General features: G+C 38.0%; 1 protein-coding gene across 2 annotated transcripts in view; it reads right to left on the minus strand.

Annotated features, from left to right (window-relative positions):
* The window catches only part of LOC122789744 (ubiquitin carboxyl-terminal hydrolase 12), a 902,204-nt gene that overhangs the window by 101,780 nt on the left and 787,634 nt on the right, over positions 1-12,790 (minus strand). For both annotated transcript variants that reach the window (XM_044057179.1, XM_044057180.1), the window contains exon 8: positions 4,610-4,688. In XM_044057179.1, coding sequence (XP_043913114.1) covers positions 4,610-4,688 — 79 coding nt within the window. The remainder of the gene's footprint in view (positions 1-4,609; positions 4,689-12,790) is intronic.

Consider the following 12,790-nt stretch of genomic DNA (forward strand, 5'->3'; position numbering starts at 1 on the left):
AGGTATAATTGAGAAAGTTAGAAAATTCAAGCCAATTCAGTTCTGAAATTGCTTGGCAATGGTGTGAATGGCTAGGCTTTCCTGAGGCAAATTTAGCTATTATGTAATAGCAAGACTGTAGCTTGTTTCTAAGGGATGAATGAAGGTTGGTAAAAAGGGCACTTCCATATAGAAGGGAGGGGATAAGTTGTGGTACTGGCCAATTTAGTTTTGGTGTAATTATCTAGGTAGAGTTTATGACAGTACAGTTTCCCTAGTTTGAAGTGGGTTTTCTTTATTGCGCTGAGGATATGTGGTTCAAAAGACAGTTTATCGTTGATTGTTATGCCTAATAATTTTGCTGTATTCATAATTTCATTTTCAGTATTATCTTGACAAAAGAATCTGAAATGTATGTCTGGTGGTTTTGTGGAGAGAAGTAATAGTTTTTTTTGGGGGGGTTAACAATAAATGTGCATTGTTTAGCCAGGTTTCTATAGTTGTGAATGCATTTTGAGTAAACCTAAGGAGGTTTGAGAAATTATTAGCGGTAGATATGATTGTAGAATCATCTGCATATTGGATGAGACTACCTTGTTGAGAAGCTTTGTGAAGGTCATTAATGAAGGTATTAGAGAGTAAGGGCCCTAACATGAATCCTTGTGGGACTCCTATATTATCTGCCTGACAACTAGACTTTCCACTGTGCCATCTGACTGATTGTTCCCTATTGTTTAGGCAGGAGGAAAACCAGGTGAGAGATGTGGGAGAACATCCTAGTTATGACAGCTGATTTAGCAATTTAGTATGGGATACAGTGTTGAAGGCCTTACATAGATCTAATAAGACAGAAGCAAAAAAAAAATCCAGATGACCACCACGGCTTAAAACAGGTTTATTTAGACAAGCGCTTTCACGCAGAACAAGCCACGCTTTCTCAAGTCTTTGTTTTAAGCCATGGTGGTCATCTGGATTTTTTTGCTTCATTGACTTTTCATTTTTGGATAATCTTTGGACTATTGCTGGTAATTTGTGTTTGCGCTTTTTAGATCTAATAAGATTACTGAAGTAGGGCGACAAGCATCTGTGGCTTTGTTAGCAGTATCAGTGAAAGACAGAAGGGCTGTGATAGTGCTATGACTGGGACAGAACCCATGTTGGGTAGGGGCAAGAAGATTATTCTCAGTTAAGTATTTAAGAAACTGGATGTGTACACATTTTTCCAATATTTTTGATAATGGAGAGAGTATAGAGATAGGGTGATAGTCAGTGAGGTGATGGGAATTTCCAACTTTATGTAGTGGAGTAATAATAGATATTTTCCATAAGTAGGGGACATAACATTCTGAGATAGAGCGATTTATAAGAGTGCTAACTGGATATGTGATAGCTTTTGCTACAAGTTGTAGGTACTCTGAGGGTAGATTATCAGTGTAAAGGGATCATGGTTTTAGTTTGGTTAGGAGTATGAGTATTAGAGAGGTGGATATTGGCTGAATAGTAAAGGAAGGAGTTGTCCAAGTGTTTTTGTAAGTGTCTGAGGCAGGAGTGCTGCTATCATGAAAGAAATTATTTTTATGGGAGTTTAAGTTTGTTGTTGAGTCTTTGATTAGCTTTTGAATGGTAGTAATGAAGGTGGTGTTGAAATCATGGGCAATTTGTTGTGGATCCCTGTCAGGAAAAGGGGAAGGGTTTTGTAGGGTGTTGGGATTAAGTAGAGTAGAGACAGATTTCCACAACTTTTTAGAGTTACTGTGTAAAATGGATAGCTTTGAAAAAAAGTAGCTTTTATTTATCTTGTATGACTAGTTTTTTGGCCTTATTTCGAAGTAGCTTACAGTTGAGTTCATTTTGTTTTGTCCTATTGTTTCACCACTGTTTCCAAGCTTGGTCCCTATGTATGAGATTTTGTTTGGTCTGTTTTGTTAGCCAAGAGCCATGGTTACCTTTTGTTCTTTTGGTTCGTATAGGGGCTAGACTATTTAGAGTTTCCAGAAAGATTTTGTTAAAATAGTTGACAACATCATCTAAAGGAAGAGTTTTTAATGAGACCCAGTTTTGAGTGTTTAAAATGTTCTGGTCAAACTGGGTGAGATTCCTAGAAGATTTGTTAGAGTGTGCTTTAACTGTCTGGGAATGAGTTTGATGGGTATATGCTGGAAGGTGGTCACTTAGTATGTTAGGTAGGGTGCCTAAGTTGGAGTAGTTCTGGGGGTGGGATACACTTTATTTTTATAAATAATTTTTATTTATTTTATTTACATGAAAACAATAAAAGTAATTATGCACATCTTCAAACAGGGTCCCTATCAGCATCTCGAACGCTGACCATATCGAATTTGATTGTCGCATCGAGAATGCCGAAAGGGCAGAATGTCGAATGGGTAAACGGAAATCTCTGTAAGGGGAGATTTCTGTTTACCTCAATGTAGTGCGGTCTCAGAGTTGGTATATTTAAGTAGCGGGGGTTGGGGGGGTGCAAGGTGGCTTGCCCCCCTAGCTACACCCTTTAGTTTTTTTTTTTTGTTGCTGTTTTTTTTTTCTTGGCATTCGAAAATTGGATAGTTTGATCATGTCAGTTCGACATTTAGTGATTCGAACTATTCAATTTTCGAAATGCTGATATAGATGCTTCAAATATACAGGCTGTACACAAATCTCAGATGAATGACAACGAAAACTACACGAAGAGAATCTACAAAGTAAAAAAAAAAAAAGTTTGATAACATATTCATAGGTAAAAATCATTAGATGTGTGCACAGATGATAGACATCAGGTCCAGGATATATTCATTCTTGTATTCGTATTCTAGTATCACAGCTGATAGCACTGGGAGACAGAAAAGTACCCTGGGCTAGTGCAAGAGTATAGCTTTGTTTTGGGTAAGTGACATTTCAATTTTTGTTTAAAACTTGACAGGTTGGTAGTAGATATTATATCAGTAGGCAAAGTATTCCAGATTTTAGCTATATAGTTTGAGAACATAGAGCTACCTGCAGTATTGTTGGACTTTATTACATTTATTAAGGATTTGGTGCTACAGCATAGGACACGACTAGTGGAGCAAGGGTGTAGGAGATTTTTAAGGGAGGGGTACTCTCTGGTTGATTAAGGATTTTATGGGCCATGGTAAGTTGATTATACAGTAGAAGTTCTAACCAATTGTGTTGCCTGAGAGATATGTAGTGCAACTTTGTTATAACATGGGAATTTGTTATTCCATGGGAATGGAGACGGAAATTCTACCAAAAAGGGATGACTGAAAATGTGTGTGGGGTAACAGAAAATAGGCAAGAGGGAGCTAAAAATTACTGTAAAACTGGCAAAGAAACAAAGGTTGTGGAAGCAAATAACAAGTGAGTAAAGGTAATAGAGTTGGATGAAGTCAAACAGAAGGTTGGACTGCAGGTTACAGACTGCCTTCCCTACCAGAGATTGATATCAGGATATAGGAAAATGAAAGTGTTAGGGGAATCCTAAGTGAAACATCAGCTCCTACAGAGTTCTGAGTCGAGTCTATAGCAGATGATGCTCTTAAAGAGGGATAATTAGTAGGGCACATAAATACTGTACTATAAGACTCAGAAGAGGTTAGAAAACATTGGGAAGACAGACTGTAAGTACAATTTAAAAATAAACAATTATGCAACACAGTCCATAAATTTTAGGATTTTTGCTTGGAAGTATTCTCATAAGTAATTTTATACCCCAAGCAGACTTCAGAGAATTTTTCCTCAGTAAGATGGCAAATGGTGGAGGTGCAATAGAAAAGACAAAGGTGATTGGGAACATGTTTTTGGGAGTGTAACAAGTTGGCAGACTTTAAAAATTCCCTATAGAGTACTCTTGGGAGAAATGTTAGGAGAGCAAATTAATGCAACCTAGGAAATGATTCTTTTGTGCTGAGACAAAGGATCTAAATTGCTTATACACAGCACGGCCATACTAGTTTAATGCTGTTTGCTGCCAAAAAAGCAATGAGTAGAAAATGGCAATCAAAATCTAAAGTAACTGCAACTGAGGTACTGAATAATGTAAAGGTGATAAAAAAAAAACTAGAGGTGGGATCCTTCGAAAAGAGGAGCAGCAAATTACATAGAAACAAATGGAATACATGGGGAATAATGATCAGGAAGTGAGAGGTTTAAGAAAAAGGCAGGAACTGAGTAATTTATGCAAAGCTGGAGTGAATACTTTTTAAAAGGAAAGGAAACATATGTAATATACAATATATCAATTTGTTGTGTCTTTCGGCTTTTCCCGGTTAGGGGTCGCCACAGCGGAACTCCGGTCCGCTAATGATTGGCAGTTGATTTTTACGTACCGGCTTGCCAGGCCTGACGCACAAACCTCAATAAAGGTACGCCCATTCACGCATGTCTCCATGCAGAAGACGCTCTAGCTGAGAATCGAACCGGACAGCGAAATATGAAAAATATTAATATGGTTGGTGTTCTAGTAATGTATGTGTAGCTATGGCTTAAGCCAAAACAATAAAAATAAATCAGCATTCGCTGATACTATAATTCTAAGTTGTTTTTTCAACAGGCTTCAATTAAATCTAACATGATTATTTTACCATCTTTCAGTAATTCACTATTAAGTCTTGAATAAAGTTATGGAACACACCTCTACAATATCATCATCAAAAAGCAGCCAGAATCCATGACTTTTCACGATGGTAATGTAGTGTCCTCTGTTTGGACCGCTGACAGAGAAAGAAAGAAAAACATATTAAAGACTTAAGTATTACTAAAAAAAGCAATAATAGAATCTAGAATATAACAGTCACTGAATGCCCACACAAACAAATCCACATAAATCCCATAACTCAGTAAAACCTACTTAATAAAGACAACTTGCTTGTTTTTTTTCGGAAGAAAAAAGCATGATTTTATTGATGCTATCTTTTCAACAACTACAAACAGCAGAATACTCACACAGACATCCAGACAAGTTTTAGTAAAACAATGAAGAAAAAAAACTAAATTTGTTGAATGACACTTTTTAGTTTCTGCCTTTACAAATATTTAATGCACTTTTTTTCTTTGCTCTGACAAGTTTCACTTACCTTTTTTCACCTTTTGTGCTTGCATGTTTCTTACCTTCCTGAAAGCGGAGATGCTCCAACACTAATATGGATACATACCAGCTCAATACAAGACAAACTCATCAGTCCGTAGCTATACAATTGCTGTTTACAGCAACTGAGCTCCATGAAGCATTTCTCATCAGTTATAAAGAATCCAGCCTATCTAGTACTACAAACTAGATAACAACAAAACAAAATCCCTGCTCTGTCATCTCCACTTTCAAAAAAGGGGGAATACTTTAAACACATTAAAGGTATGGCAATTAGAGCACCATGTGCCTTCTCTTTGCTAATTTGGTTTTAATAGAATGAGAAAATAATGTTGTGTTGGAAAGTAAGTACAGTATATTTATTAAATTATATGCAAGATACCTTGATGATATATTTATTTTTGTGGAAAAGGTCCATGCACAAAATTGATGAATTTTTAATATACATCAATAATTCCACTTAATTTTTAAAGTTTACCTGTAATTAAAGTTCAGAAAAAATAAATTATTTAGATACATCTATTTTTAACACAGGAAAGAGTTTCAAGTCTAGAATATATAGAAACCCTACCTTCAGCAACTCCTACTTAGAATATTCTAGTAGCCACCCATTTTGTCAAAAAAAAAAAGCATCATGAAGGGCCAACTGATCAGCGCAGCTAGAATGACCTCTGATTTTGAGGATGTAAAGGTAGAATTAGAGACAACTGTTAATATGTTTTTATTGAGGGGTTACCCCAAAACATTGGTGTATGAAATAAAAGAATATGTTGTCTCACAATGAGGCATTAGATACAAACCCCTTTAAGGTACTGGGTTGTCATCTACTAATGTTATTCAGGGCCCCACTTCTACTGAGAGAGTATTTATTTTAGAATATGGCCCTCAGGATAAGGAGGTAAGGAATATTTTTTTAATAAATGGAGTTTACTTAAAAGTAATTCTGACATCTACAAAACTTTAGAGCTTTCCCCTCTTTTTGTTGACAAGACTTCACAAAACTTTAAGCAGTCCTTTGAGAGTGGTAAAAATGAAAGAAGCAGAACTGGGACTTATAAGTGTGGCTCTTGTAAACAGTGCCCCCATATTTTAAAAGTTAACTCCCTGTGTCTAGAAAGTAAACTGAAATCCAAAATAACCTTTATCAGAGGGAGTTGTCAAACTAAAGGTGTAATTTACTTAGCTAACTGTAGTGACTGGCTGGCCTTCTACGTTGGTAAAGCTGAAAGAGCGTTAAAGTACAAGATTTATGAGCATTTTTACCAGATAAGTAGGAGAAATGATAACAATGCCTTATTCAAACATCATTCTACTTTTAAGTTTGGACTGCTTGAACATGTTAGAGTCAACCACAGAGGTGGTCACTTTAAAACTTTCCTAGAAGTAAGAGAAACAAAATGGCAAATTAAGTTATGTGCCAACTATCCCTTTTGTATCAATGATTTTATAAACTTGCACCCTGTTTTAGAAATGAGGTCTAACAACTATTAACAGAAATGCTTTTAAATTACATTATTTCTTACTTAATATATTTGCATTATTCATATTATAAGAGCATTTATAATTTATTACATGTGTTTTTAATGATTTTTTTCACCTAATCAAACTAGTTTTCTTGATTGATTGCTTTTAATTGACTTAATTGTTTCATTGGTATGGTTATATATGCATTGACTGGTTTTATCTTGTCTGATTCTGAAGAAGTCCAACTAATAGGGACGAAAGTGCTCAATCTTAATCATTAAAGCTTATTTTTTAGAAGGTGTTTTGTATTTGAAAAAATAAGTTTGTGGGTCCAGTGTGATTTTTTTTTTATTTTTTAAATTTTTGGTTACATTTTTATTTCATTTTGCCAACCATTTTTTGATTAATAGTGAACTTCTTTACTTAAAGTTGCTAAAGTTATATGCATTCTCTTGAAATATACCAAATCTTAAATTCAAATCTTGTCATTATTTAATGACACCGCAGAGATTTGCCAGAAATCTGTTTTTAATTTTATGAAGAGATTAAAAATATGAGGCAAAATCAGAGACAGTTGAAAGGTATGCTATCTGCTTATAAGTTAATGACAAGATAGCAGTAGGGCAAAAGATTTAAAAAAATAAACAACAACTTGGAAACAGAGCACAGTGCTTACTTAAAATAAGAAATTGTAGTTAAGTCTTTACAGACAAGGCATTTAAGGCATTCATAAAAATGGAGCGAAAAAATATGTATAGGAGAGTAAAATATTTCAAACTATGTGTAGATGACTTAACATACAAAGTCAGTACAATGGTTTCTCACTTTGAGCAAAACAAAGCGAGCCATGCTTAAACATGATGAATTAAACGATTTCCCTTGTGCTCTATCCTTTTAAAAGTTAAATGGAATAAGACGTTTACCAGGATGGAATAAATGATTAAGGTTTTGCCAATATATAAATACACATAGACAAACCTCACATTATATAATACACACATGCATTTCATGGCTTGGAAGGGTCAATGAACCAACCCACTACATGGCTAACAACTGCAGAATAAATAAAATACAAACAAAAAAATGAATGGAGACATGTATTTTAGATGCTGAGCTCAGTCAACTACGGGTGGCTCTTTAAGCTCAATGGTGCTGTATTTTCAGGACTTAATATGTTGCACATGGATTTATGTTAATGTATATATGCAAAATGCAGTGGTCTGAAACACACAAACATAACACACACAAACATATATATATATATATATATATATATATATATATATATATATATACACACACACACAGACACGTGGTATATACATATATGTGTGTGTATACATATATACATATGTGTGTATATGTATATATATATATATATATATATATATATATATATATATATATATATATATATATATATACATATATATATACATACACTCTCACACACACATACACACACGCACACATACACACACATAAGTTCATAGGTGTGTACTAGGCTAATGGCCCTGGACCCTTTACAAGTCTAGCCCATAGGATTACCCTGACGTCGTGCCACCTAACCTTACTTCTTAGTGCCTCTGTCGAGTACAGCCACTGGAATGATCTCCGGGTGAATTTTCTATTTCCCATCCACTCAAGATTTCTCTTGAAGAGGGCCAGTGAGATGCTCTGCTTGACATGTATGGGAAGTCTATTCCACAGCATGGGCAGTCTCTGGGTTATGAACCTGCCCCTCCACCAGCATGTTCTGTTGCTTGTGGTAATGAGGTTGAGGTCTCTGGAGTGTGTGGTGCGGAGGGATTGGGACTTCTTTAGATGTGGCATATCTAACAGAGCTGGGTCAGACATGGCTTTGTAAGTCAAGCAGAGATCGCCTCTAAGTAGGCGATGTGAGACGGAGAATAGTTGGAGTTGTTTGAGTCTGTCTATAAAGGACAAGTGTTTAAGGCCTAGGATCTTCTTTGTGAGATACTTTTGCAGCCTCTCCAGTTGTTGCAGGTGTCTACTAAGATACATGCCAAATGGGGCATTGTACTCAACTATTGGCCTAATGAGGAAAGAGTAGAGGGAGACAATGATCTCTTTCTTCCTGGACGCAAAACCCTTAGTAATGAGATGTGCCACATAGAAGGACTTTCTGACCACAGTGGCAATGTGGTACTCAAAAGAGAGGTTGCTGTCAACCTGTCTTCCCTAGATCTCTTATAATGCCTTCTGTGTTCAGTGGACTGCCATCGATGTGGTAATTCAAAGGAACCGGGTTTTTCCCAAGGTGGGGTGATGACACATTTTTTGGCATTGAGCTTAAGGCCATGGTTCTGGAACCAGTTATTGGTCTAGCTGTAGGATGTCAACAGCACTTTGGGAGTTAATAATAGCTCCCAACTTGCAACTGTCTACGAACTTTGTCAGCCAGAGTCCCTTCGTGTTGGCCTGGACTTCAGAGAAGCAGATACCAAACAGGAGAGGACCCAGGACCGAACCCTGTGGGACTCCACTCATGACTGATCGACAGTCTGACTTGGAGTCAGCTACTTTCACAATGTGGGTTCTATCTGTGAGCCAGTTTGCAACCCACTTAGTGATATAGGGGTTGATGCCTAGCTTAGTGAGTTTTTCTATGATTCCTAAGTGGGAAATGGTATCAAATGCCTTGGCCAAGTCCAGCAGGCATGATTTATCCTTCAGAAAACCAAACTGTGTAGGATCCAGAGTTTGAAGATTCCCTACATCCTTGTTTATTACGTCCATGATGATGCGTTCCATAGCTTTGCACATCAGACTTGTCAGGCTAATAGGGTGATAGTTCCCGGGGTCTGTAGTCACTCCTCCCTTGTGGAGAGGGATGACTGTAGCAGTGCACCATTCGGTAGGGACAAAGCCTGAGGTGAGGCTGTGATTGAAAAGGGCTCACAGGTGAGGTGCCAGTTGTGAGGTGCCAGTTCACTTTGCAGTTCATGTAGAACATAGCCGGGGATACTGCCAGGTCCCATAGAAGCTGTATTCTTGGCCTTGGACAGTGCTGTTTTAACCTGTGGAGCAGTAATACTGGGTGCCTGGCAATCTACTGGTATTGTGATGGGTCTTTTGGGGGGGGGTTAAAGTTGGCACTGAATCTGTCGTCCAGTATTTTGGCAATATCTGTTGGCTCGGTATGGGAGGTAGCATTGTGCAGTAGCTCAGAGCAAATCTGGGTATTGCCATGGAGATTCTATACATAACTATAGGAGGCCTTGTGGTTGTCTTTACTATCTGCTGCAATTCTGTTTTCATAGCTAGCTTTAGAGGATTTGATGAGGGATCTCAATCTTTTGTTGAAGCTGATAAGTGTTTTTTTTCCAGTCTTGGCTCTTCACCTAATTCCACATCAGTTTCCTCCTTCTGTTGTAGAGTTTGTTTATGGCAGGGAACCACCACCAGATTGGCTTCCTTTTTTTTTTTTTTTTTTGAGGAGAGCGTCTTGGTTCTACTGGGTATGGCAAGATCCATGTATTTGTGTACGTGTTCGTACAGTGCATTGGTGTATGATTCTGCGGTCATATTTGCATGGGTGCCATGAAGTTATCCACCTCTGTTTTTAGGAGCCCAAAGTTAGCTTTGGAAAGTTTTTCATGGTGATTACCTTTGTGGGGGGGTGGGAGGGATGTGGATTTCCAAGGTGATTAGTTTGTGGTCGGATCTAACCAGGGAGGAGTTGACTATTGGTGTAGAGCAGGGGTGGGCAAACTTTTTGATTCGTGGGCCACATTGAGTTCTAACATTTGACAAAGGGGCCAGAACAGGAGCAGATAGATGGCATGCTTTGAAAACATCACCTCATTGGGGGAAAAATACACATCTTGGGATATGGAGAAAACATGTGCTTTAATTTCCAATGAAAATGAAGAAAAGCATTACGATAAAATCTCTGACTTCGAAATGAGTCTTTAAACACTGAAAATCAAATAAATGACCATTTTATTTTAAAGCACTGAAAGTTCTGTTATCCTTCAGGATATCACCATCACTCTCCTCCTGACTGTCTTTTTTTTGAAAAACGGTAGGAGATGCAGATGTACTTGTCCTGTTCCTTTTATTCAATTTGTTTCCCCAGTGCCAAAAGTCAACAACGACCAGTGCAAGGACGAAACAGTTGCAGCAAGTCAGTCTGTGAAGCGTTATATTTGATCTGCGCGCACTGTTTATTTTAACAACGTGCGTATCACGGAGACACACATTTTAATGGGAGCAGTGTTGTTGGTCTCCTTTTTTAGCCAACGCATCAAAGTCTGGAGTTAGTTTTGTTGTGGCCATTCTCAGGATGGATCTGAGGTGTAGGTCTGTTAACTTGGATCTGTGGCTGGCTTTGTTGATGTTCATGACAGGGTAAAGTGCAAACGTGGAGTAATAGGCCTACGCTTCACCTCAACAAAGCCAATATATCTAGAGTCCGCCATCTAGTGAGGAAACATCAGAATTGCAGGGGAAATAAAACATTAACAAGGTTAATTTATTAAATTTTTTCAAGTTTGGCGGGCCGAATCAAAACGTTTAACGGGCCACATGTGGCCCCCGGGCCATAGTTTGCCCATGCCTGGTGTAGAGCAACGGTTGCCCATGTTAGTAACGACTAGGTCAAGAATGTTGCTATTTCTAGTGGGGGAAAGAACGAGCTGGTCCAGGACATTGGAATTAATGAATTCCAGAAAGCGTTGGACAAGTGTATTGGTACAGGAGTAGTTTTCCCAGTTAATAGAAGAGTAGCTGAAGTCACCCAGTATGAGAGTGTTAGGTTGGACCCTGATATTCTCCAGGGTGCTTAGGAATGTGGAGTGTGAGTCTTGGGACATGGTTGGGGACCTATAGCAGTCTAGGTCCTGAATCTCTGTTAGCTGCACCTGAAGTATCTCAGATGCATTATGTTGGGCTACTAGTCTGGAGGTGTGCACATATTAGGAATATGGAAACACCATCGCCTTTGGAGCTTCCGTCCAAGTTCTTGGGCTGAAAGGTGTGGAATGAGTTATAGCATGGTAGTGCAGGGGTGCTTTCTGCTGTCTTGAACCAGGTCTCTGTTACAACACAAATGTTGATGTTCTCCATTTTAAGGAGTGCTTCGAGTGAGTACATTTTGAGATTTAGACCTCTAGCACTGAGCAGCATGACCCTCAGATTGCATTTGTTTGTAGCTGTTACGGTGGTAATTTGATCTTTGCAACACTGCCTAAAAAAGCACATGTGACTTCAGTGAAGTAATACTGGAGAGTGTACATATATACTAATATTTATATTTCAACACAAAAAAGAACTTATGTACTTAATGTTCCATCTGTGTTGTCCATTTTCATTCTTCTTCCACCGATGGGTTTGGATCCGATCCCTGGGATCCAACTTAATCGTTGTTGAAGCTCGTGGCAACCAAAAACTCTCGAGCTTCTCCCTTACCCATAATGCACTAACCCCAAGTTACCTCAAATCTTGTTTGCTGACTTTGTCAGAAAGGAAATATTTACTATGCATAGATAAAGGAAGGTGAAAAACTGCATACAGTCAGTACATAAAAAGACTACATCCAGAGCTCAATACAAAGGCAGTGATGTTCCATAAAGACTCATTCTTCCAGAAATTTGCCAAGGATGGAGGCTGGTGTGTGAAGAGTTGACGAAGAATGATGATGGACAACACAGATGGAGTGTTACGGCAAGTACATAACTTCTTTTTTTGATGTTGTCAATTTTCATTCTATCCTCAGCTGATGGGACAGAGTCCCCAGCAACCTAAAATCCCCATTGGACTCAAGGAAGGATGTTCCTGAACATAGTTAAACCAATGATGCTCTACACCTATGGAGACCATATCCAATTTGTAATGAGTAACAAAGGTGTGGGGAGTAACCCAAGTAGCTGCTGCTCATATGTCATCCAAGGCCATCCTGGAAAGAAAAACTGAAGATGTTGCCGTAGATCTAGTTGAATGAGCTTGTACTGGTTGTGGTAAGGTAATATCAAATTTTGTATAAATAAATGAGATACACTCAGCCATCTGTTACTTTGGCCACTGGTTTTCCCAATTTCAAGTCAGCAAAGAAAACAAACTGGTCTTTTTTTTTCTTATGTCTTTTGTTCTGTGCAGGTAAAAATGCAACTGTCTGAGAACATCAATAAATGTAACGTACTTGCCTTTGTTAGTAAATATGGGGAAGAAAACTGGAAGATTAATGGACTGATTGACATTGGATTCTGATACCACCTTGGGAAGAAAGGATGCACTGGTTCA

Source organism: Protopterus annectens, chromosome 15.part0 (assembly GCF_019279795.1).
Source record: "Protopterus annectens isolate FY-2018-M chromosome 15.part0, PAN1.0, whole genome shotgun sequence".
NCBI classification, from domain to species: Eukaryota; Metazoa; Chordata; order Ceratodontiformes; family Protopteridae; genus Protopterus; species Protopterus annectens.